Raw genomic sequence first — 24,758 nt, forward strand, 5'->3', positions numbered from 1 at the left:
CAGACACCTTTTAAAACCACTTCAGGGTCATTAGACAAGGACAAGCTAGTGACTGACTCCACAGGGTGAGTGGATTTCAACCTGATGTCGAGCTCTCGGGCTGGAGAACAGCCAGAGTCTCAGGAGGTCCCAGGCAAGGTGGAGGTGGAGTCCTCAGTTTAGAGCTGAAGCTGCAGGTGGTTTCTGCAAACTTGAGAGTTCTGTGACATCATTGTCGACCCAATTTAATGAGACTATTGAACAGAAGCTTGTCTATTGCTGCAGTTGGAGGCAGGTACCATCAAACGTAAGTAAATATTATCCCGTGGAAATACAGATTATGATTTTTTTAAAAAAGCTAGTCGTATGTTTGGTATCTTCATGTTTATGAAAATGCAAACAAAATCACAACAACACAGTTTCACGTCCCACCAAGATGACCATAATAAAAAAAACAAGAAGAAACAGCAGCTATTTATTATAGGGAATTTGGAAGTCTCCTGTATGGATGGTGGAATATAAAACAGTGTAGCCACCACCAAAAACATTTTGGTGATTCATTACTGAGTTCAACATATAATCATCATATGACCCAGCATTTCTACTTCTGTGTATGTGCCTCAAACTGAGTGTTTATATCACATAAATGGTGTACACAAATTATCAAAACAGCATTATTCATTATAGCCAAAGGCATAGTTGTGCAAACTGAAGAACAAACAAAATGTGATATAGTCATACAATGGAATATGAAATTATCTGTGAGTTAAAAACATATTGCATAACCTACACGGACGAGGCCTGATATCATTGTGCTAAGTGAAAGCAGGCAGTCACAAGTGACATACATTACAAGATGCCATTTGTATGAAATGTACACAGTAGACAGATTTATAGGACAGGAACTGGGTGGCTGAATGCTCAGTAGAGTGAAGTGGGAATGAGCGTCAACTACTCAATATACAGAGGGGGACAAATACATTCCCATGGTCATTTTTTCAAACGTACCAAAGACAAACACCCCATTGATCATAGACGCTAAGTGCTGAATTATATGGTATATGAATTATAACTCAGTAAAGCTGTTAAAAATAGTGACAATGTATTTCTGTCAACTGTCATCCACAAGCTCATAGTAAGAGAGATCTGAGATGAAGTCCATCATAGTACTTTTGTTTTGCAAACCTTTATGGTGTATGATTGCAGAATATGTTCTACCAACAATATAAATTAATCCTCATGGATATATCATGGGGCTGGCTTTATATTATGGTCCTCTACTTTAAAAATGAGAAATTTCATGCTCAGAAAGCCCCTCCCCTCTACAGAATGAGACCATCACACTCAGCAAAGCTGAGTCTGGAACTTGGGTTCTCTGATTCTCAATCCTGTGATGGTCTCACCATGGCAAGTGCCTGCCCTGGTGCTGACATCCAGGGATGTTGAGGCAGAGGCTGAAGGTCTCTTTCCATTTATGTCTGACTGGAAGAAAAATATACATTAGTTTCCATCTATGGATGGAAGCTCATGGGCTTCTCGCTTGTTCTCTGGGCATCTCATGGCTACATCTATGTTGTTGTGACCATCTGTTAGGTATGGTTTCTTCAAGTGTGAAAATAACATGTTAGGATCCTTTCCTGTTTTCAAGCCATGCTAACCCCCAATTCCTTAAGTAATCCTGCTATTGCTTGTGGTTTTTTATTTAGCACTTGTAAATTAAAACCATGAAACTCACCTTGCTTGAATTTATCCTTGCTTAACACTCCCTTCACGTCACCACATGTCACAGGAAGCAGCTCAGTGCTGAAATCTGCATTCTCATATCTGCGCTTTCTTGGAACTGAAAAAGAAGATGTCCTCTTCTGTCTCACTTTGCAGGTGCACGTGCCTCCTCCTCTCTCTTGGGGTCATTTTTTTAACACTCGGGACATTTTGCTCCTCAGATCTCTAGCTTCTAAGTCTTTCTTACAAGTGGCATGTTGGATACATACTGACAAATATTTTATTGCTAATTTATAAAAAAAGAAAGCTTAGCAGAGAAATTTGGCTTCAATAAAACTGTCTTGATTCTCACTCTAGTGACCACCACTGATTGCTACATGACCATCAAACAGGAGATGTCTAGCTGTTCTGTTTTACTAAAGATGGTAGCCAGAGATGGTCCTCTTAGCTCCCCATTTGAGCACCAACTGGATGAGCAGGGAGAGGAGATGATGGGCACCTAGCAGAATGGGGTGCGATCATTCCTCTCTTTGCCTGCTCTGCTCAATCTCTCCCTTGCAACAGCAGAACCCATAAATACAATCATGGTCAAAATATGATTTAAATTAGTTTAAAATAATTATTATGGCCAGTCTTAAACTTTAGAAGTATGACAGCTTTGTCCATTTCCTACTGTTTATTCAACATTATAATAGAAGGCCCAATTGTTGGGTCCATTTAGTAGATGCCAAATAGGGTCAGTCTCCTCAGAACTAAGGGCATACTTCCTGTGGGGGAAAAAACCCTGGAAAGGTTCAGACAACCAGACTGAGTTGGTCTCCTACGGTCCAAGGACACACATCCTAAGGCAACGTGCCAAACCACCGTTGGGACCACGGAGCACATTAGTGGGATTGGATTAGGCCAGAATGGACCCCCTAAACCAGGCCCCAGAAAAAGAGCTGAATTTCTTTTAATGAGGCCAACCTGGTGTTTGGCCCCTCTTCTTTCCTACTGTGGAAGCAATGGGAGCATCTCATGGGAGAGAGAGCATCCTCTACTTCCAGCATCATTTCACAGCTAAGCCCATCAAACAAGATGCCTACACCGGCCCCAGTCATCGTGTTCTCTTAACCTCCCCAACCCGGAGGGGCTTACACCAGCTGCTATTGAACAGAGGCAGGGCTCCAGGGAACACTAAAAATGGGGGGGCATTTACCAGCCCTGCTTTCCATGTCCTGTTCTAGGGCTTGCCCAGCTGAAGGAAGGAGGTTCTTTAGATGGGAGAGAGCAGGAAGGTTTGTTCCTTTGCTGTTTGCTCTTTCAGACAGGGTCTCACTGTCTCAAAAATTGAACCTCAGGTCAGAAAGGGCACTCAGTTGCTGGTGTGGAATGCTGTTGCCACAAAAATGGAACTGGGAGGCTACAGGGCCTGCTCACGACAAGAAAGAACTCACCAAAAGGGGGAAGGAAAAGGACTATGAGACAGCAGATTTGCTTTCTTCTTGTAAGTCATTCAATCTAGACATTTTAATAACCAAAGGTCAAGTTAAAAGCATTCCATAAAAATCAGGTTCAACTCAAAGGGAAAGGAAAAATTAGAACAGATAAGATTGATGACATAAATACAGTCACGGCCTTGCTCCAAACAGCTTGCTTCTAGATTTTGCTGCTCTCAGATTTACAAGTAAGCTAGAGTAGACTTTTTTTTTTTAAGGTTTTAGATTCCCCCAAACCTTAACAAAATCTGTGTGTACTCAGGGGGTGAAGGGAAAGACCCACAGACGCCATCTGACCCCTGGTCTTGGTAGAGGGTCCTGGGTTCTTTTTCATTTTCTTTCTCCTGAGAGCTGTCTGGACACCAGCTCTGCTGTCATCTAGGAGAGACACAGGCAAATGCAGAGTTGAGCCAAAGTACAGCTGACAATAGGAATGAGCAAGGGAGGCATCCCGGTTACATCAGGGTACTTTCTCTACATCTGGGTCGAAAGCTCATGACGAAGAGCCGTGATGGACCAGGCAGAAGTCAGACTTAAAGCATGTGAGGATTCTGTTGTATTAACACTTTGGAAAGAAATCTGTCTACACACAAAGAGACTTGAATGAAAATGTTGTCAAAAACTCAGCCTGAATAATGCGGTTTTCAAAATATGCATTCAAAAAATGGATGCAACCACTTTTTCTACTTTTCCAAACAAAAATGTACATATCAGTCAACAGCACAGCTGGGTCATTGTCAAGAGTGTAAGATTCCTAGTTTGGTGAAATTCATATTGAGTGGGATTCCAAAGCCTGCTTCATAGATATGATGCAAAATTGATAATCATTTAGAAAAAGACACTTAGCTTTTGTCCGGGAAGAAGGAATCCCTTAGACCATTACTAAAATCAGATGGCAGGGGGCTATTTGTAAATATATACAAGTTTTAGGAATAAGATTGTAGGATATGTCACCATGTAGATATGTTTGTGATTAACCTTTTCAAAATCTTGTAAGATTGATTGCTCTCGCCCCTCTTCTCTCTCTCTCTCTCTCTCTCTCTCTCTCTCTCTCTCTCTCTCTAAGAATACTTCTAATGACAAAGCTGAGCATGTTCAATATTTTAAAAACACAAAAATATGGACATCACTTCTATCCCAATAGCCAAATATAACTAATGCATGCATTTTTGCATGTGTGTGTACATGTTGTGTTCCTTTGTATGTACATCTGTGGATGTGCCTGAATGTGTGTGGTGTGAAGGCCAGAGATCAAAGTCAAGTGTCTCCCTCAGTAGCTCTCCACTGATGATGAGGTCTGACATTAACCAGAACTCACTGAAGTGGCCAGTGTCTAGGCTTGTCCCTGAGCAAACCCGAGGGACCCATCAGTGAGAGATTACAGATGTGTACATCATGCCCAGTGTTTTTATGCAGGTGCTAGTGATCCAAACTCAGGTCCTTAGACTTGTATAGCCAACACTAAACACTAAGTCATCTCACCTGCCCTTCAATGAACATTTGTGAAAATGGACTGTCAATTATTTTTCTATCTCAAAGTATATCTTCTTCTCTAGATAAATAAATAGTTATATTAAAAAGCCTGAATTTATAAATAAAAATGAATGGTTTCATAGGTACATATGTTCACAAATATGTATCTTCTTATCACATGCACATACACACATGTGTACATATACATATGCAGCCTGTTTGCCTCATTCATCCTTTGCAACATTTTTCCAAACCAATAAAAATTTTGTACTGAGGATGACAGCACCTCTGGACTACCACATGTACGAGAAACAAACCACTTGTAAAAGACATTGTAGTATCGGGATCCTTGTTACAGCATCTTAACCCATGTCTTATAGTAGCTATAAAACTTTTGTGGGAGGGTGGAGGTTGCTCAGTGGTTAAGAGCAATTAGTGTGCACTCATGAGGACCTGAGTTCAGATACCAGCATCCATGTAAAAATACATATGTGTGCACCTCTAATGCTAGTGTTAAGGGACTGGAGACAAGAAGCTCACTGGGGTTTGCTGACTGACAGTTCTCAAGGGAATAAAGTAGAGGGTGAGAGAGGAGCACATTCAGCATCCTGCTCAGGCCTATACATGTGGGTACAAGTATGTGTACTCATATGCACAAGTGTGAATGCAGCACACACACACACACACACACACACACACACACACACACACACACAGTCATGGCTCAGAAACTCACAGGCCACATCCTCCTAAACTCAACAGCTGTGACTCTGCCCCTCTGCTTGCTTACTTGTTGGTCGTACAGTCTGTGGCCTTCTCCATTTTACTCTTGACCAGTTGTGGCCTTTCTTTTTTCCTTCAAAATAAAAAGAATAAAATTAATCATTTAGAGACATAAAATGTAAATCTCTATGCCTCATATGCCAGCCATATTCAGATATTGTTTTCAAACTTCTGATCCTGGAAATGAGGCAAAATTCTTAACAACTAGTGTAGTCACGTGGAGGTCGGTGGCAGAGCTAAATTTCAATTGTTCTTGCGTCTTGGGCTATAGCCTTGGGAGGCTATTGAAAAGCACCTTCCTTTGAATACCTTTGAAGAATGGAAAGCTAATTCCTGCTCATGCCTTAGATTGATTGGATGATAAGTGTTAGGGCATGTATCTACTGTGCAAATTCAAGCCAGAGACCATGCTACCCTGGAAGTTGAAGAATGCTCTCTCAACTTCCATGTAGAGAATCTTTTTTTTAAAAAAAATCTCCATTCTTGGAGCTGAAGAGATGGCTCGGTGGTTAAAAGCACTGAGTACTCTTCCAAAAGGACCTGGGTTCAGTTCTCAGTACCCACATGGCAGCTAACAACTGCTTGTAACTCCAAGATCTGAAACTCTCACACAGACATAAAATGCAGGCAAAACACCAATGCACATACAATAAAAATAAATACACTATTAAAAAAAATCACTCTGGATGGTGGTAGCACATGCCTTTAATCCCAGCACTCAGGAGGCAGAGGCAGGGGGATCTCTGTGAGTTCTAGGACAGCTAGGACTGTTACACAGAGAAACCCTGTCCCCCCCCCAAAAAAAATCTCTGTTCTCTAAAGTTAAAGCACGAAACCCATCACATGTTTAATCCAGCACAGGAAGGGCCAGGGTAGGGTGGGGGGGAACTTTAAGGAAGCCCAGTAGGATCTTTTTGTTATAGTTTTGTTTTCTCTGGAATTATCCAAATTCATGTGACCATAGCTCTGAGGGAATGGAAAGTCAATCTAATGATGACAGTAATGGATCATTTATATTTATTAATCTGTATGTGTTGGTATATAGGATGTGTATGTGTGTGTTCATGTGTGTGTATGAGTGCAGCCATGCACATGCCAGCGCATGTGTGTGAAGATCAGAAGGCAACACCACATATCAATTCTTGCCTTGCACTTTGTCTGGGACAGGGTCTCTCTGGTGTTCACTGTTAACAGGTTCCAAGGGCAAGGAGGAACTCAGGGATTTCACCACAGTCTACCCCATTGTCACACACAATCACAATAATATTTCTAGCAGTAAATAACTTATCAGAAACACCAAAAGCACATAAACTCTCATTTGTTTCCTTACTTCTCTTCCTCTTGGATTTTCCTACAGTAGTGTTGTTTCCAGTCTTCACAGTATCTAGAAAACAATGAATGGCAATGAGGGAAGAAATAATGAAGAGAAGTTACAAATCTTGGGACTGATCACACTGCAAAGGCCCTGCTTACATCAATGTTCCCACTGTCATTCCTTCTCTCTTTCTAAAGAACCCAAGGCTACTGAACTGAGAACTAGGAATCCAGGGAGGGCTCTGGTCATTTTGGCCCCCCACCCCCAATGGGACATTTTAAAACTTAACATATTTTTGCACAGATAAAATAAGAATTTTGTAGGAAATTTTCTGGGCAAGCTCTAATTAATTATTGGACATACTTGAGGAGTCTGGTTGGAAATACATACTGGGTTGAGAATAGTTGGTCTGAACTCTTTCCTCCTCACCAGCAGTAGGATCACACTTGACAGTGTCCTTCCTAGGGCCCTGACAAAGCAATGTCATCCAGCTGCAGGTGGCACCTTAGGTGGCAGGGAAGAATGGGTGCAATTCAGCACATCAAGGGAGCAGTCAAGATAAGTGCCAGTTTTAAGAGTACATTTCTTGTACTTCATCCACATGTGATCAACTGACTCTATCCTCTTAAATGTGACTCTGTAAAGGTTTCTTGCTTCTCTCCAGCTCCCAACAGGCAAATGCAGAGAACTGGATTCAGGGATGGACTGGACCACAAGCTGGAGCCTGTGGTACTCACTGAGCCATGTCTAATCCATGACCCTGTGCAGGCTTATCTATTAGTTACCTGCTCGGCTGCTTCCCATCCTTGCTTCTGGGCCTTCTTGAATGTATGCTGGGGAACACATGACACAGGAACAGGCCTCATTTCCACTTGTGGATTGTTCTGCTCCTGGGCCAACATTGTGGGTGTTGGTTCGTTATTTAATTTAGCAATACTGGGGATCAAACTTGTCCTCACTTGTTCTAGGCAAACAGTCTACCACTGGACTACACCCTCACATGTCCTTTTTGCTTCCTTTTTTTGACATGGTGCTAACTAATTTTCCTGGATGACTTTGAACTCACTCTAGCCCAAGCTAGCCTTGAACTGTGGACTTCTATTGTGATCTTAAGCACCTGACAAATGATCTTTTTATATCTTTATTAATCTACCCCCTTTTCTTATTCCTCTGAAATATTTTTACATTCTCCCTTTGTCTGACCTTCAGTTCCTCTTTTTTATTTTTTCCTCCCCTGTCTCGCCCCCCTTGTCAGAACTGCATCTGTGTGATGATTTTAGGGCATGGTCACCATGTCTCTCATGGGACAGCAGGTTAGAAGCAAGCTCTCCTGACCTCTTTCATTATTCACTTGGTGATCTAGTGCTCTGGATAGTAATCCTAACCAAAAAATTGCTGTCCGAGGATCCTGAGACAGACAACTAAGATCCCCACTGTTGTCTGACTACACAGAAAGCTAGATTCTGAAGGAAGAAACAAAAGAGGAGATATTTTCTGGGGAAACAAACAAAAAACAATAACAACTAAGAAACAAGCAAAACTTGCTCTAGCAATCACACCTAGGATCCAATGGAGCTATTCTTTCCACCATGTACTTTATTTTCCATTTTTCCACCTTTAATTTGCTACATGTAGCTATAAGTAAAATTTTAAAGTTCTTATCTTCTATGATGAAGAATAAAACTGTTCTTTGAAAATAGTAAAGGATAACTTTTGCTAGTTTTACCAGTTTCAAACCCACCCCAAATTAGCCAATGCTACCTAATCATTAACCATGCTTCTGAAGTCTAGCCAATCAGAGGCAGCAATACAAATTTGAAATTTAGCCAATCAGCAGCAGCCATCCTCCAAATGCTTGGGTGATGGTCCCATAGCTGCCCGTGCTAAGCAATTCTGCTTTGCAAAGTCTATAGCCCCTGAACTACCTGCTTCTCAAAGCTCTGGGTGAAATGAGCTGTGGCCACAAGCTTTGCACACAGTGTCTCCCAGTCCCACCATGGCCTTCACTTAGCAAGCTTTCAGCTTCAGACATGGGAGTGATGATCACTAAGTACAGTGTTCCCACCAAGATCATCTGAAGACCTGCTGGGAGTGCCCTGTGGGTGTGAATTCTAGACTTCTTGTACACAACTCAGATAGTGTTCCTGAACCACTGCCAAGTGACTCAGTCTCAACAGCAACTTGTTTCATTGTGTTCTTTTTTCTGAGTTATGTTAATTAAAGATATGTATGCAATTCGATGTAAAGAAATTACAACTTTATTTGTAGGTGCAGCATTTAGCAAAATACTCTCTCTGTGTTTATTCTTGCTTCATCAACTTTTAAAATGTCTTTTTTTCTTGTGTCTATTCCTGATTCTCCCATTCTTTCTGAATATTGGAAGATAATGACCCCTCCCTCCAATAAGATAGATGGAGAAAAAGGTCTAACAAGTCCTCAAGCCAAGTTGCTCTCAAAAGCTAATAAAGGATCCACCAGGGGTAGCCAAACTGTGCAAAGATTCTTGGTCCTACTCTGTCTTGGGACATTCACAAAGACACATGGTATCTGGGAAATAAGTCATTTTTCTCACTGTGTATGCAATTTTGAGTCAACTACTGTCATGTTATCAATCACATGTTTCTTTTTAGCCTCCGTTTCTCTCAAGAACATCAGTATTCCACACATGACAACACACAGTTTACCGCTATAACCCAGCATCCTCTTTCCATTAATCATGGGGTTATTTTCTCAAAGCCACAATCCACCACGACAGAACTTGCACTTCCTTCTTGTACTCTCATAATGACTCTACCTCTTGCCCCTTATAAATGGCACGGTTTCACTAATGATTCCACCTCACAATGGGGGGACTTCACATGTGTGTCAAGTAGCTCTATAAAACAAGAGAGGCAGTCTCCAGTGTTCCCATGTCCCCACCAGTAACTGTCAGTCCAGACCATTCTCTGGGAAACATTGCTTTCTTTGACAAAACCCCTCAACCTTGAGGTTGAGATCTTTCCACAAAGGAACTCCAGGTTAAGTGAACAGAGACGTCTTTCAGAGGTCCTGAAAGGTTCGCCTGCGCATGTCTCTGTACAATTGGTCTGAGTCCTCAGCCCCTGACTAGGTGTGATGCAGGCCCTCATCCCTTCCCAAAGTGCCTTGCTTAATCACGGTAGTCTCTCTGTCTCTCCTAAAGGCTCGTTCATGTCTTAGTCCATTCATGGTCTACTTTTGTTTGTTGGCCCCTGTAATGTTGCTTGAGAAGATCAATGAGTTATCCAGATATTAATTTTCTATGGGATGCTTTGAGCTCTCTGGTGGTAAGAAGAATTCCGAGATGGTTCTCTAAGAGCTTCTTCTATAATTGTGTAAACTATGAACATGATGAGATGTTACTCCTGTGCTTAGCTTAGGTCATGTGGCAGAGCTGGCCTTAAGAGAGAGCAGGCCTCAGGTTAGGCCTGGTCTAACCAAATGAACCCTTTACAAGCAGAGAAGCTTTTTCCAGCTGGCAGCAAAACAGGAAATCAGAGACTGGAAGCGTGAAGAAGGCTCCAGAGCCTCCTGCTCCCTTCAAGATGGAGGGTGACTCCTGTCTGAGAATGTCAGTAGATCTGGGGAGCTGACAGACCCATGGCAACAACCAATACCAAAGCCATGATCTCAGTGCTACAGGCACAAGGAACCTTGCTCACCTGCTTCAGGTCTCAGTGATGATGGGGGTAAGTCATCCTGGGGCTCTTGTCCATCAAACATTTGTTCACAAGAACTACTTCCTTCTGTAGAAAAGAATGAGACTCAGCAGACCCAGATGGCCAAGGGAAATCACAGCAGGAAAATCATCTGAAACAACCAGGAAGGGCTAGCTGGCTTGGTGTCTCCTAGAATGAATGTCTCTGTTTGGGGACTCTGAAGTGGAAGCTGACATGACTCCTTCTCTGTCGCCAGAGGCAGAAGATTGGCCACCTATCTGTTCCCTCTCTGAGCATCTCATTCCCCTTTGTTTCTGACCCTTGCTGCTGCCTCTATGATTTCTTCTCTCTGAGACTGTAAAGAACAGGCTCAGGGGAGCACTTTCTCTCTCACAGATTCACTAGCTGACTGGCAAATGAAGGCTCACTCACCTCCTCCGTTGCATTGTGGGAGGCTAGGCACCTCCTCTCCCTGCTCATCATTCATTTGGGAATTTCCAGGACTACAGGATGCTGAAGAGAAACGAGGATACAACAAACCATACAGAGGGACCTCAGTTTGCTCAGGCAGAACCAGGAAGTTTGGGGAATATAAGAAAATAAGGAGTACAAGGCAATAAAATGACAACATGGGCCGTGTAACACAAATAGTGGGAAGAGCAAGGCACTGTCTTTCCCCAATAATTACTACTTCAACATGAATAAAGAATCCACATATTCTACCCATAAGAATCAGGTTATTCCAAACAGGAGTCACAAGTATTTCTCACTCTTTCCCACAAAAGGCAAAGGATCCCAGATGAACCAGGAAATCAAAGTAACTACGAAAGTTTTAGACAAACTATTCTCTTGAAGACCAAGAGAGGCAGATAGGGCATTGGAAACTTTAGGGAGGAAAATGAACTCAATCCTTATGACAGCAGGAAGTTGTCTCTAAACTCTAAAGAGGAGAGTAAGGGATGCCAAGTGCATGTCTGAATGTCTTGTTGTATTGGAGAAAATGAGTTTGATGGAACAAGACTGAATGAGAAAAGGCATCTGAGACTAAGAGCCGTTTCTGTAGTCCTAAGGTAAAAACAAAAGATCTGAGGTGTGTTGGGGGGCACTGGAAAGATGGCTCAGTGGTTAAGAGTGCCTGCTGCTCTTCCAGGAGACTCAGGTTCAATTCCCAGTACCACATGGAAGCTCACAACTATCTGCCATTTCAGATCCAAGGGATTTGACACCTTCTGACCTCTTTGGACAACAATCAAGTATGTGGTATAGATAGAAAGATAGATAGATAGATAGATAGATAGATAGATAGATAGATAGATAGATAGATAGATAGATAGATAGAAGTTAGATGAAGGCAAAACACTCATACATATAAATTAAAATAAGAGAAAGATTTGATTTGATATTTCTGGTGGGAAAGAAAAAAATGGACAGGGCTCAGGGGAAGACTGGAAGACTGGTTTACATTGTCATTAACAACCCTGCTTGAGGATGGAGAAATAGCGCCCCACGCTGAAACAGAGACACCAGCAGAGGAGGCAGGCCCACTGTCATTACAGATATCATGTGCACCTTTGCAAGTGTCTCACACTGAAGGTCTTGAAAAACATCTGGATAAAGGAGTCTCTGAGAGAGCTATATGAAGATATTCAGGCCTGCAGATGAGGAAGCTGACAGGCAAGTCTGGGGCTTTGAGTTTGGGGATCATTAACTTATAGACGGAGCAGATAAGAATGCCTGGGAGAAACTGATTGCCCTGGTATGTTTTCCAATACCACTTTAAAAGTTGGGGACATCACAATCTGAAAACTCACAGCCAATGCATTCACTTTAGGCCAGAAGTTAGTTTTGGCTAGTAACTCAGTCCCTTCAATGTCTCAATCTGTTTTCTCTCTTCTCTGAAGACAATTTTTTTTGCTCTCAGTTTTTTTCTCAACAATTTTATTGTTATTACTATTGTTGTTGTTGTTATTGTGTTTATTTGGGGATGGGAGAGTGTCTCACATACCATGACACATACACGGAGGTCACAAAGACAACTTACAGGAATCAGCTCTCTCCTTCCTTCATGTGAGTCCCGAGGATCGAACTCAGATCATCAAGCTTGGCAACAAGCTTGCTTTTTAATTCATTCTTCTTTATCTTTTCTCTGTGTGTAGGGCTGATGAGTCTCATATACTGTCTAGTAGCATCTCCCCTTTACAGAATTTTCTCCACATTTTAAACTCTGCACCTTGTTTCATGATTGAGATTAGCTCTTTCCCCTCACTGCTCTCATTTCTCTAGCCCAGTCTGTTCTCTTTAGTTAGCTTGCTGTTTCTGATTTTTGCAACTCAAATTTTAATCTAAACATCCCATTTCTGCCATTCCTGTACATTGTTTCATTGTCCTTTTATGTCATCAAAAGGCTTTGTTCACTGTGGACAAAGGAGGAGATTCCCTTGCCAAGTCCTCTTCAAAAATCTTCTCCAGAGTTTTCTCAATTTCAATTGTACTCTTATGTGCATACTAGCTTAACTAAGGGAAAAGTAGGTTAAGGTGATCAGTCCCCCTCAGCAGTGTACCCCCAAAGGGTGATATTAGGATTCCATATCTATTTAGGTAAAACTGGCAATCACTCAGAGCTCCAGTTTTGATGGCTCCATCTAGGGTTCTCAACTTCCCTCTCTTGGTGGATGGTCTGTACTCAAGAAAATCTCAACCAGCCTGAATTTAGATTTCTATACTGCTTGTGTCTCCTGAAAAAAATTCAAAAATTGAACATTTGGCCATCTGTGAGGAGGGGTGGGAGAGAAGAAAAGAATGGATGGTTGAAAGGATGGATAAATGGATAGATAGGTGGATAGATGGGTAGATCTATTGTCAGGTGGATGACTGTATTGGTATGTGGGTGAGTGAATGGATGAATGAATGGATAGATGCATAGACTGGCAGTAGATGAATAGCTAGATGGTTGTACATGAGTGAGTGGATTCATGGATGATGGATTGGTGAACAAGAAAGGGAGTAAAAGTAATGGAGGTTCTTCTCTGTGATGACGGAAATAAAGCTACTTAGAGAATAGGTCATTGAAATCTGTATCACCTTCTGTACTTCTGATATTCCTCCTGCAACCATTTGGAAAGAAGGTTCCTAGGTCATTGAAGAGAGAAAAAAAAAACATGAATGACAGTTGGTAATGGCCTGAATACATACCTGATGTGAATAGGTTGGACTCTGACAGAGTATCAAGTCGCTGTCTAAGAGTGAGCATGTTTGCACCTCCAAGATTTGCCAACCTCTTAGATCAGCTCGCCTGGCCCCGTCTCCAACACTACCTTCCCACATTGCTGTCTCTACATCTACATCGTGCATCTATTTATGGAGCTTATTGATAGGACTTTCTCTTGTTAATTGTTGCCATATCTTTCCATTTCTATCTTTTTCTCTATATACAAGGTTTTACCTCTTCTCCAATCATCTATTTATTTTTATATCCACTTCCATTACATTTCTCCTAATGCCCCATTTCATTGTTCCTATATGATCTCTAGCAAGTATGTTTAAATTTTCCCCTTTCTTATCAAACTCCATCCTGAGACTGCATTCATGTGACACACGATAATATTTTAGTCCAGGACGGACCACATTATAAGACAGACATCACATAGGCTGATATGACCAGTGACTTGATCGCTGGGATCTACAGTGTCAATGCAATAAAGAACTCACCTTATGGCACATTTCTCAGAAATTCATCACCATTGTTAAGTGACACATGACTATATATAAAACCAGATTGATTTCGATAAACTCAAGTCTGCTTAGGAATCTCCCAACCCTGCTGCTACTCTTCATTTTTATGACTTTGTACTCTTTCATTACCCAGGAGCGCATCTGTTAAGGACTCGCCTTCTTCCCTTTTTGTCTCCCACTGGGGACAGCGACCACAAGCTGAACACAAGCGTGTGTGCGTGGAGGGGTGTGTGCGTGTGTGTGTGTGTGTGTGTGTGTGTGTGTGGAGGTGTGTGTGTGTGTGTGTGTGTGTGTGTGTGTGTGTGTGTGTGTGTGTGTACCTCTTGGGAATGGTGAGGAGAGAAGGGTAAAGACAAGAAAACAGTATCAGTGAGATAATTTGTAATCTAAAAACATAGTCACCTTCCCTAACATGTCCTGGCAGTCTGGGCCTCTCTTCAACATCTCTTCCATTCATCCTCTGAGGAGTTCTGTGACTGTTGGAAACTGAAGAGAAACATGATAATGACCAATCAGATGTGATGACACAAAAACCTCCAAGCACTCTTTCTGAGTTCTGGCGCTCAGTACTTCACTTCGTCTGAGACACTCACCCCCACCCACCCAGAGCCTTGCTCTGTCTCTTTTCTCTCTGCTCACCCCTATTACTTTCTTCTCATCTTTTGGTCCCCAATGCTGTTCCTCTACAATTCAAAGCATTGCACATGCCTCAGTCCTTTTCTTCTTTGTTTACTCAATGCTCTTTAGCACAACCTACTGCATCTCTGAACTTCCTTTGGCTCTAGAGTGCTTATCTCCATGAGACAGCCTCCAATTCTCTGTGTGTTTTTCCTTTGTATCAGGTTTGGTACACTCCTCAGGTCCCCAAGTTCTCCCATGAGAACTCTGTTCAGTGATCCTGGCCACCCAGAACTTCTGCCAGTCTCACACAACATCACCACAGTGTGTCCTGAGGGATGCTAGTCCTTTGCTCCTGCTTGACTTTGGTCTGACAAAGTTACATACATCTATGCATCTACTTTACATATAAAATGGAATGAAGCAGAATTTGTCCCTCTTAACTTGTAAGCTTGTGAAAATAAATGAATTGATCTGCAGAAACACCTTGAATAACCACTCAATGTAAAAACAAGATTCTGGCAAGCTATAACCAGCCTGCTCAAGGCTTGAGTGGGTGCTGAACCTCGGCTGGGTTGCTGTTTCCTTGCAAAGTAGGTAATAGAAGTAGACATGAACCAGTGAGAAGGGGGGGAAAGCAATCAGGAATCTCAATTGTGAATCGAGCTACATCTCACAGTTACACATCCAGGTGCACAATGGACTCGGGTTTCTGTGCAACCTGCTAGCCCTTCCGGTATCCTGTAAAGTTAGAGACAGACAGGCAGTCAGGAGGTAGCAATCATGGCTTGTATCTCTTCAAAATTGTCAGAGGACAGTGAAAGCCAATTTCAGATTAGAGCAAAGGCAGGAAATGACAGAAGAGCAGAGGGTTCTGGAGGAGAAAGACAATTTTAGAGAGACAGGATGGAGGGAGGGAAGGAGGGAGGAATGAAGAGAAGGAGGGAGGGGGAAAAGCCAACATCTTTCAATGATGCAGGAAAGAAGAAAAAGGGAGGAATGTAGGGAGAGAGAGAAATAGAGAAATAGAGAGACTTGCTTGAATTGAGTCAGGGAAGACATTCTGGTTATAGAGTACTGTCCTGAAGAGGAAGCAGCGCTCCCCTAGGCAGGATGGGCAGGGTGAAATGAAAACCTGCTTTCTGAAAGCGAGCATAGGAAGTGGCTGCCAGTGACCCTCAGGTGGCAAGTGAGGAGTGAAACACCAACTCCAGACCTTCAGAGCTGCATTTCAAGGTGACCAAGTGATACAGACGGAGAGACCTGACCCAGGGATCATGAGGGGAAAAGGACAAGAAACCCAAGAAACATAGAAACATCCTTCACAGTCAGTCTGATGCGGATGCACCTTCTGGAAAGGAAAGTCCTTTAGAGGAAGGGGAGCTGGAAAGGTGAGGCCACAGGGGACCAGTGGGAGCTACAGAGGCTGCTCTCTGCCCACCTGATGACTTCACATTCATGTAACACGCCAGCCCCTTGGTTCTAAAAGTCCACCCTCTTTTCACACTCTAAGTTGACACGCGCTGCCCTCTCTGGTGCCTGGGCCCAAGCTGGGCTTCCCTTGTGATTTCTCTATTCTTCAAAGAAGGAAGTTGATGTAGGACTCTACCAAATGATACATTTTCTGATACAAGGAACATATTTTTATTGTTGGATATGTCTGCAAGTATCAGAGAAACCACTCCTTTCTAAGGAAACTCACCATTCATAGTGTGTTTTACAGCAAGAAACTCTGTTACTTGGCCCATGTGTAAGCTCCTGACTACATGGGCCACGTGTGTTTCCTACATTCCCCCTGTGCTTGGCATGCCATAGTCCCTCAGTAAACTATACGTCAACTGTCAATGAAAAAAAAATGGATGAGTGAGTGAATGAGTGAATGAAATTGTCTTGAATTCCCTGAAGCAGGTGAGAGCTGTAGTTACCGTCTAGGAAGCTTCTCCGAGTCTCCTCTAAGTCTGGGTAGGCCTTCAGATGCACTTTGCTGAATATCACTGCCAGAAGCGACAGGCTAAACTTGTTCTGTAGGTCACTAAGGATGTCATACACCACTATGCCCACCGGGACCAGGTTTTGACACCTTTCTTGAGAATCCTTAAAAATATTGAATGAAGAATTATGTCAGAATGAATTTATGAATTACAAGAGAGGCTTAGACTGGTTCAAACACCATTTGATTTCCTGTGAAGTGTCTGAGTTTTACATACATCAGGTGACATTTTACATGTCCTCCCTGTAATAACAGACCCTTGCTTATCCAGAGCAACTCTGATGCTGACACACAGTTGACAGGAAAGAGTAGTTCTGAAGAACGATGGTGTGTCTGTAAGAGCCAGGCCAAGATGCTCCACTGTTGCCCTAACAGGCCATGAGAGGCTGTCTGGAGACCAGACAGTAACTCCTGGAGACTGACCTGGTCTGCAGGGCTCAAGGCAACAAAGTGAGCATCCTGGCCACAGGGCAAAGACAACGCACAAAGGAGAGAGGACTTGTCTTCCTTATCCCCAGGGGACCCCATCACCATCCTTTACTACATTCTAGGGCCTTAGTGGTGCCTGAAGAACAGGAACAATTTGGACAGACAGAAGTGAGCATGATTTCTGGTTCTATTCTCACACAACCCAATTGCCTGTGACTTTCAAAACTCGCAGGCTCCGGGATTTGGAATAAGTAGGCTTTGTGAGGAAGCACTGCTTGGACGTGTCCACTCACGTTCTAGTTTCTTTTGTCACATTGCACAAGGAAACCTGAGGTGCCTCGCCCTTTAGTGCATTCCCACTTCCTATACCCTCCGCTGTCACCATGTGCCTCAGCCCCGGTTACAGCAGAGATGGATATGAATGTTTCCTGTGATGTCCGCTTCTCCTCTCACCTTTGACTTCCAAGAAGTGAAGGTCCCTCCTCCCTGGAGGCCCTTCAGCCTGTTGGCTGCACCCAGAGGTTCAGCATAATGCAGCGGGGCAGGCTTACTGTCAGGGCTGAGTTCATTCTCCTCACTTACCCGAAACTTCTGCTCAGAGATGAAGCCGCGGTCTCGGAGGCTCATAAGGAAAGGAAACGGCTTTGTGATGGCGCTTGCGATTTCTACCTTATTTTCTTTGAAGTGCTTGAACATGCGCTGATATTCGGCCGACTCCTCTTTGCTCTGGTCTTCTGTGGTTGCCCTAAGGGATAGATTCCAGGGAGAAGTAGAAACTGGTTTACAAGAGGCTACCAATGGCTGGATAATTTCTGGCATGAAGGATGGTCCACTAAAAGAAAAAATTTGAAGTAAAAATTGAAACTTTAAACGTCTAAAATAGTGATGCAATTTGTGACACTTCGGGTTTTGTTTGTTTGAGATAGGGTATCACCTGTAATCTGACTTGCCTGGAACTTGCTATGTAGACCAGGCTAGCTAGCCTTTGAGATTCACCTGTCTCTGACTCCTGGGTGCTGGGATTCAAATCATACTCCACCAGGCCCAACATGATGATCAGTTTTAATTGTCAACCTGACACATTCTAAAATCATCTAGGATTGTATGAGCCTTAATAAAGAAAGGATTGTCTAGATTAAGGTGGTCTATGGGTATGTCTATCCAGGGTTGTCTTCATTATGCTAATTGATAAGGGAAGATCCAGCCCACTGTGGGCAGCACCAATTCCTAGGTAGGGGATCCTGAAAGCATTAAGTGTAGGGAACAAGTTGAGCACTGACAGGCATACTTGCATTCATGTCCCTCTGCTCTTGACTGTGGATATGACCAGCTGCTTCAAGTTCCTGCCTAGACTTCCCTGCAATGATGGACTGTCACCCAGACCCGGGAGCTAATGAGTTCTTCTCCCCCAAGATGCTTTATGTCAGGTATGTTATCGCAGCAACAGAAATAAACCTGGAAGACAACCTCTAGACTACTGGGTCAAAGGAAATGTCAAAACAACAATAGTAAACAAAAACAACCGCACACCCTCTGCTTCCAGTTGATGTGTGAAAAAACTGATAAGGAGTTGATCCAGGACTGAGAAAACATTCTGCCTGCACACACGCTCTGTGGCTTATCTTCCATTGCTCCACATGCTTTCTTCTCTCCTCCTTGTTCCCCACCTCCTTGCAGTGATGGGGGGCTCTCTAGCCGCTCAGAACCAGCACTTATTAACCGTGCTGTCCTCTGCTACCGTGCCTGACATCTCAGGTGGCAGCTGCTCCCTGCCAGAGACAGAGTCCAGGGAGAGGATCCTCTAGGGAAGGAAGGCCCAGAAGCCCAGTGAGACATGGGAGTTGTTTGTTCATGTTGTCGACTCCATTCTGGTGGGCAAATGGAAACAAATTATGATGTACAGTACAATGACAGAAGCAAGAGGGCTGGACGTAGTCCAAGTGCCTGGAGTCACGGCACCCTGAAGCTGAAGCAGGAGGACCATCATGGCCTACATAGCGATTTACTTTCTCTTTAATTTTACTTAGTACTGTTATAGTATTAGCACATGTAGCTGTCAGAGGACAACACTGTGGAAGTTGGTTCTCTCTTTTCACTCTTTCATGAGTTCTGGGTATCAAACTTAGGTTGCCTGGCCTGCCTGGGAAGCTCCTTTACCCACTGAGGCACTTACCTAGTGATTTCAAGACTGGCCTGGGCTATATAAAAAGACCCTGTCTCAAATAATGGGAAAAAAAAAAAAGATCAATACCAGCAAATTTCTACCACAAAATAAATGCAGGATGGCTGGTGAGAAGGGTCAGAGGGTAACAGTGCTTGCCCTCGAGTATAATGACCTGAGTTCAGAAACCCACAGGGTAGGAGAGAGACAGCTCCTGCTAGTGGGGGAGGGGTGAGTAAAAACGGGATACATATGTGTGAAGATGCCACGATGAGACCGTTATTTTGTATGCTAACCTAAATAATTAATTAAAAATAAAACTAAAAAAATTAAAATAGAGCACATCTTTCTTTTTGCCTTTTGCTTACTTTAAAATTTTATAATTTTTTTGAAAATTTCATACATGAATATTATATTTACCTCATTTCTACTCCTCTCTTTTCCTCTCAAGTCCCCCCATGCTTTCCTTCCCCACGCCCCCTCAAATACCTTCTTTAATTATTATTACACGTATATTTATACAAATACAGAAATAGAGATAGAGATAGAGAGATGACAGATAGGTAGATAGATATGACAGATAGATAGATAGATAGATAGATAGATAGATAGATAGATAGACAGACAGACAGACAGACAGACAGATAGATAGATAGATAGATAGATAGATAGATAGATAGGACAGACAGATAGATAGATATGACAGATAGATAGATATGACAGACAGACAGATAGATAGATATGACAGATAGATAGATAGATAGACAGACAGATAGATAGAATCTGCTGAGTTCATTTAGTGTTGCTCTTATGCATATGTGGGTAGGGCTAAGCATTAGGGACTGGATAACCTAACTCTGTTATCCAGTTATCCCTGGAGAATACTGACTGATTCTCCGTTTCTCAGCAGCCATTAATTGCCTATGACTCTTCATCTGGAGGTGGAGCCTTGTGACGTACTGCATCCACACAGGCACATCAGCTGGTGCTGTCACTGAGGGTACAGCTTTTTTTTTTTTTTTTTTTTTTTTTTTTTTTTTTTTTTTTTGAGCATTTAAAATGCCACCTAAATGCTAAATAATTGAGAATGGAGACTCTCAGGGTATAGTCTGAGGAACCCTGACATTGCTCAGGGCTTTTTCAGATGTCTCTGAGGACGAACTATTCTCAGACTAATACTGAGATACCATGTGCCCCTTATCTCTCTCCTCTTCCCAAAAGTGTTCAGTGGAATTCTCTGAGGCTCCCTGGGCTGGGCCATCACAGCAGATGGAACACAGAGGTAAACAGGGCAGTCTGGTGACTCTGTCTGAGCAGGAGAGTAAAGGCATTTGCAAGAAGGTAAAGCAAGATTACATCCTCACCTTTATTTTCATTTTAGAAAATACTTTCCATAAAAATATGTTACTTGTGACAAATATTCTAAATGTCTGAAGTGTTAATTTATAATTAATGGTAAATCTCATTAGATTTAACCCAAAAAGCTAGCTTTGGAGGTTCTCCATAAGTTTTAAGGGAAGAAAAGGGGGGTGGGGGTATGTGATTACGCACACCTTTAATTCCAGCACTTCGGAGGCAGAGGCAGAAAGATCATCATGAATTCAAGGCCAGCCTGGTCTACATAGTGAATTCCAGGCTAGTCAGAGCTATACAACAAACAAAACAAAGGTATCAAAGTTATTTGATACCAAAAATCTTGAGAAGTATTGTTTCAAAAAGAACCTATATTCAACATGTAATAATATAACAAAACTATACAATAATTTTTATCTTAAACTTAAGGAGGTCTGTGTGTGTGTGTGTGTGTGTGTGTGTGTGTGTGTGTGTGTGTGTGTGTGTGAATGTGTGGATGTGTTCATGTGCATGTGCCTGGTGTGAGGGAACCAGTCACTCTCACCTTCTTTTTTGAGACAATGTCTCTCACTGAACCTGAATATCATTCATTCAGCCAGATTAGCTGGCCAGTGAGCTCCAGGGATCCAACTGTGTCCGTTCCGCTAACTCTGGAGTTAAAAATACACACACCAGTGCATCCAGCTTTAAGTGGGTTCTAGAGATCTGAGCTCAGCTCCTCATACATGAACTGGAGTGAAAACTGGAGTTAGAGCTGAATTATTTCACAGAAATAATTTAAACAGTTCAGTCTCATACTTGATGCTGCGACCCAACTAGAGACATGCAGCAAATTCATCAGAAACCCAAGAGTGCCTACAAATGCCACAAAATAATGAGCAGTGGGGCGGGGGGAAACCCACATTGTTTAGCAAGAACAAGAGACACAGATGTAAAAGTTTCTTCAAAAATCATTCCCCAGAAGATCCCCAGAATCAATCTCTAGTACTGCAAAAAAAAAAAGAAAGAAAGAAAAGAAAAGAAAACAAGGTTAAAAAAAAAGTAATGAAGGAAGTAAAAAAAAAAAAGAATCATAAAATGCTTGTTGACTAAAACCAAAAGACGTAAAAAGAAAGGAAGGCCAAAAAAAGGAAAATAAAAGTGTTTACAAACATGGTAGCCGTGGCCCTGTATTCATAATCAGTCTAAATGTGAACAGTCTGTATGTGACAATTAAAACAGAATACACTTGAAAACAGCAACTAATATTGTAAATAAAAGAGAGCCACTTGGGAGCTAGTGAAATGGCTCAGTAGATAAGGCCCGGCCTGGAGTCTAAAGGAGGACCTGAGTTTGAGGGAGGGAACTGGTTGACAAGTCCCACACGTTGTCCTCTGACCTCAACATACACACTGCGGCACTTGCACACATACAATAAATGAACACAATTAAAAAACAAACAAACAGACAAAAACTGTGGGTGTAGACAGGTAAAAATGTGGCCCTTTCTCCTGCATCTAAAGCCCTGAAGTTAAAAACAAAACAACTATGGCTGAGACACAACAAAGGCCTAGGGGAAATGAACAGTACTAAATGTGTAGATCAGAAGCTGAGCGGGGTCCATATGAAAATCTTCTGAAGAACTAGGAAAAATAAGGAAAGCAATTTCATCCCAGTGAAAACAAAAGATACCATAAAAATTCAAGTAGAAATCCATAAAATTAAAGTAAGTTAGCATTATACTTACACCAAAGCGGTATGATTATATATCACACCAAAAACCACTCCTTTAATCAATAAAGTTATTATCTTTATCTTTTTTTTAAACTATATCTCCAGTCAATCTAACAAGGAAAAGACAAACAAACAAAAAGACACAAGCTGTAAATTCCTCGGACATGAAAGGACAGCAAAGACTAAATAGAGCAGCCATCCCTATATCTGCAGATTTGATAACAACAACAATAACAACAAAAATGACCAAATGTCTTAAAAAACAGAAACTACCAAAACTCATGCTCTGAGAGACAGATCGCCTGACAGGCTTGTGTTAGAGAAATGGAGCCAGTCATTAATACCACCCCACTCCCAAACAAGACAGCAAGTTGTTGGTATCACAAGCAGATTTGACCAAATTTCACTGGAGAAACGATGCTTTCTCAGGACTTCTGCAGGACCAGAAGTAGCATTGACTAAGTCTCTGTTAGAGGATGATTAGCTCCATACACTTATGTCTTATTTGTTCTATTTTCCTTTTTAATTATGTATATATGCGTCTGTCTCGGGGTGTGTTTCCTGCACGTAAGTGCAGTGCCTATGGAGGACATAAGGGGATATCTGATCTCCTGGAGTTGAAGCCAGAGGCCGTTGGAAGCCCCAGGGTGGGTTCTGGGGACCCAACCCATGCCCACTATTAAAGCAGTATGAATCCTTAACCACTGGGCCATCTCTCCAGTCCCCCCGCAGTGTGTGTGTGTGTGTGTGTGTGTGTGTGTGTGTGTGTGTGTGTGTGTGTGTGTAAGATAATTTCGATCCATTTCTAATCAACTATGTAACCAGCACAGATTTAAAAAAAAGGTTAAAAACAACACCCACTCCCCACCTGCTTCCCTCAGTCACTGGTCTCCATCACCTTTCACTTCCTCCCTTGGAATCCTCTTACTCCTGAACTGACTAAGCCACACAGGTGGGCTCTGAGCTCAACTGTCCTCAGTTGCAGACTGAGAAAAGCTTGGCAACAGTCAAAATCAGGTTTGAACTTTTTATAAATGATCATTTTTAGACAGAGTTGCCTCTTGTTTGTTTGTTTGTTTGTTTTTCGAGACAGCATTTCTCTGTGAAACAGTCTTGGCTGTCCTGGAACTCACAGAGATCCGCCTTCATCTGCCTCTGAGTGCTGAGGCTCAGCTTTGTCTTTTGGAATGATAATTAGGAAGAGATGAGAGGTGAGAGTCCCAATGAACCAGCCACTCCAGCAGGAGCTCCCAGGAAGTCCATAGAGTCAGCCCAGCTATGGGACAGGAGCAAGGAAAGGAAGTGAGGAGAGCTGAGATGTAGTGAAAACTGCTTATCCCAGTTCTTAATTTCCTGTGATCTCGTTGTCTCACATGTCTGTGGACTGTGGGCCCGGCCCGGGCGGTCCTAGTAGCACATATAAACATTGATCTCAGCAGAGACACGGGACAAGGAGAGGGGAAAGGACTTACCTGCTGCTGGATCCATTGTCCCCTCCTGCCATCCCCTACACAGCCCCGAGGGTGCCCTGAACTTGGCTCAGGGGGAGTACGACACCTTTGAACCTCTAGAAAGTTCAGAGAGAACTCTTCAGAGCCCTCCAAAGAGGAAGAAAAAGAAAGTGAAATTGCTCAGCTGTGACGTGGCTGCACTCACACACTGTTCCCAGCCACGGAATCCCCCACCCACACTGTCCTCCTACCCAGCCACTGCCCCAGAGGGAGGAGCAAAGACAGCCCAAGTCCCCAGAAACCTGGGACCCCTGGTTCACTCCAAGGAAAGGTGGAAGAGCCTGTTTCAGCTAAGGGCTCAGAGCTGTCTGGGGCGAGGTGGCTGCAGAGTATGGGGAGGAAGTGGCTCCTTTGCCCTTAGCTGGGGTGCCTGGAAAGACAAGGGAGAGTGGGTTGTCTGCAGTCTCTCAGACCTGTGGCTGTCCTGGCACCCTAGTGAGCCAGAACTAGGGGAGCTGGACCTGATATTTGAGCCTCAGACTAGGAAAAGTCAGAAGGTGTGGTGGCCTCATAAAGTGTTTGGAGCTTCTGAATGTAGCCAGAAGCAAGAAAAAACCTCTCCTCTGCCTCCTCCAACCAAGGGCAAGTGCAGAGAATCCAGGCAGAACAGGTTGAACAAGTGTGCCCTTAACAGCTAGACAACAAAGGGCTTCAGCAATTCCACAGAGGTCTTGAGAACAAGAGATTGCTTGTAGGATGAGGAAGGGGTTCATAGCCCATCAAGGACAGTACAGTTCTGGAGGATGGGTGCATACATTTATTCTGCATATCCTTTTCACTTACACCTAACCCTCATTCTGTAAATTAAAAACTGGTTTGAAGTG

The 24,758-nt window shown here is 42.9% G+C and overlaps 1 protein-coding gene across 3 annotated transcripts in view; it reads right to left on the reverse strand.

The window, feature by feature from the left end:
- LOC128117973 (nuclear body protein SP140-like) overlaps nt 1-24,060 on the reverse strand; it is a 43,456-nt gene extending 19,396 nt beyond the window's left edge. Inside the window, exons 1-13 of one of the 3 annotated variants that reach the window (XM_052750557.1) lie at nt 23,896-24,060; nt 17,779-17,941; nt 16,703-16,871; nt 14,562-14,645; nt 13,509-13,556; nt 10,860-10,940; nt 10,431-10,514; nt 7,536-7,640; nt 7,141-7,254; nt 6,766-6,819; nt 5,443-5,508; nt 3,477-3,557; nt 1,715-1,819 (exon numbers count right to left, since the gene is read on the reverse strand). In XM_052750557.1, coding sequence (XP_052606517.1) covers nt 1,715-1,819; nt 3,477-3,557; nt 5,443-5,508; nt 6,766-6,819; nt 7,141-7,254; nt 7,536-7,640; nt 10,431-10,514; nt 10,860-10,940; nt 13,509-13,556; nt 14,562-14,645; nt 16,703-16,871; nt 17,779-17,941; nt 23,896-23,927 — 1,186 coding nt within the window. In that variant the 5' untranslated portion in view covers nt 23,928-24,060. The remainder of the gene's footprint in view (nt 1-1,714; nt 1,820-3,476; nt 3,558-5,442; nt 5,509-6,765; nt 6,820-7,140; nt 7,255-7,535; nt 7,641-10,430; nt 10,515-10,859; nt 10,941-13,508; nt 13,557-14,561; nt 14,646-16,702; nt 16,872-17,778; nt 17,942-23,895) is intronic. The other 2 variants (XM_052750559.1, XM_052750558.1) reach the window with 2 other exon arrangements.
- Between the last annotated feature and the right edge of the window lie 698 nt (nt 24,061-24,758).

This window comes from Peromyscus californicus, unplaced genomic scaffold (genome assembly GCF_007827085.1).
Source record: "Peromyscus californicus insignis strain IS unplaced genomic scaffold, ASM782708v3 Scaffold_21__1_contigs__length_65335640, whole genome shotgun sequence".
NCBI classification, from domain to species: domain Eukaryota; kingdom Metazoa; phylum Chordata; class Mammalia; order Rodentia; family Cricetidae; genus Peromyscus; species Peromyscus californicus.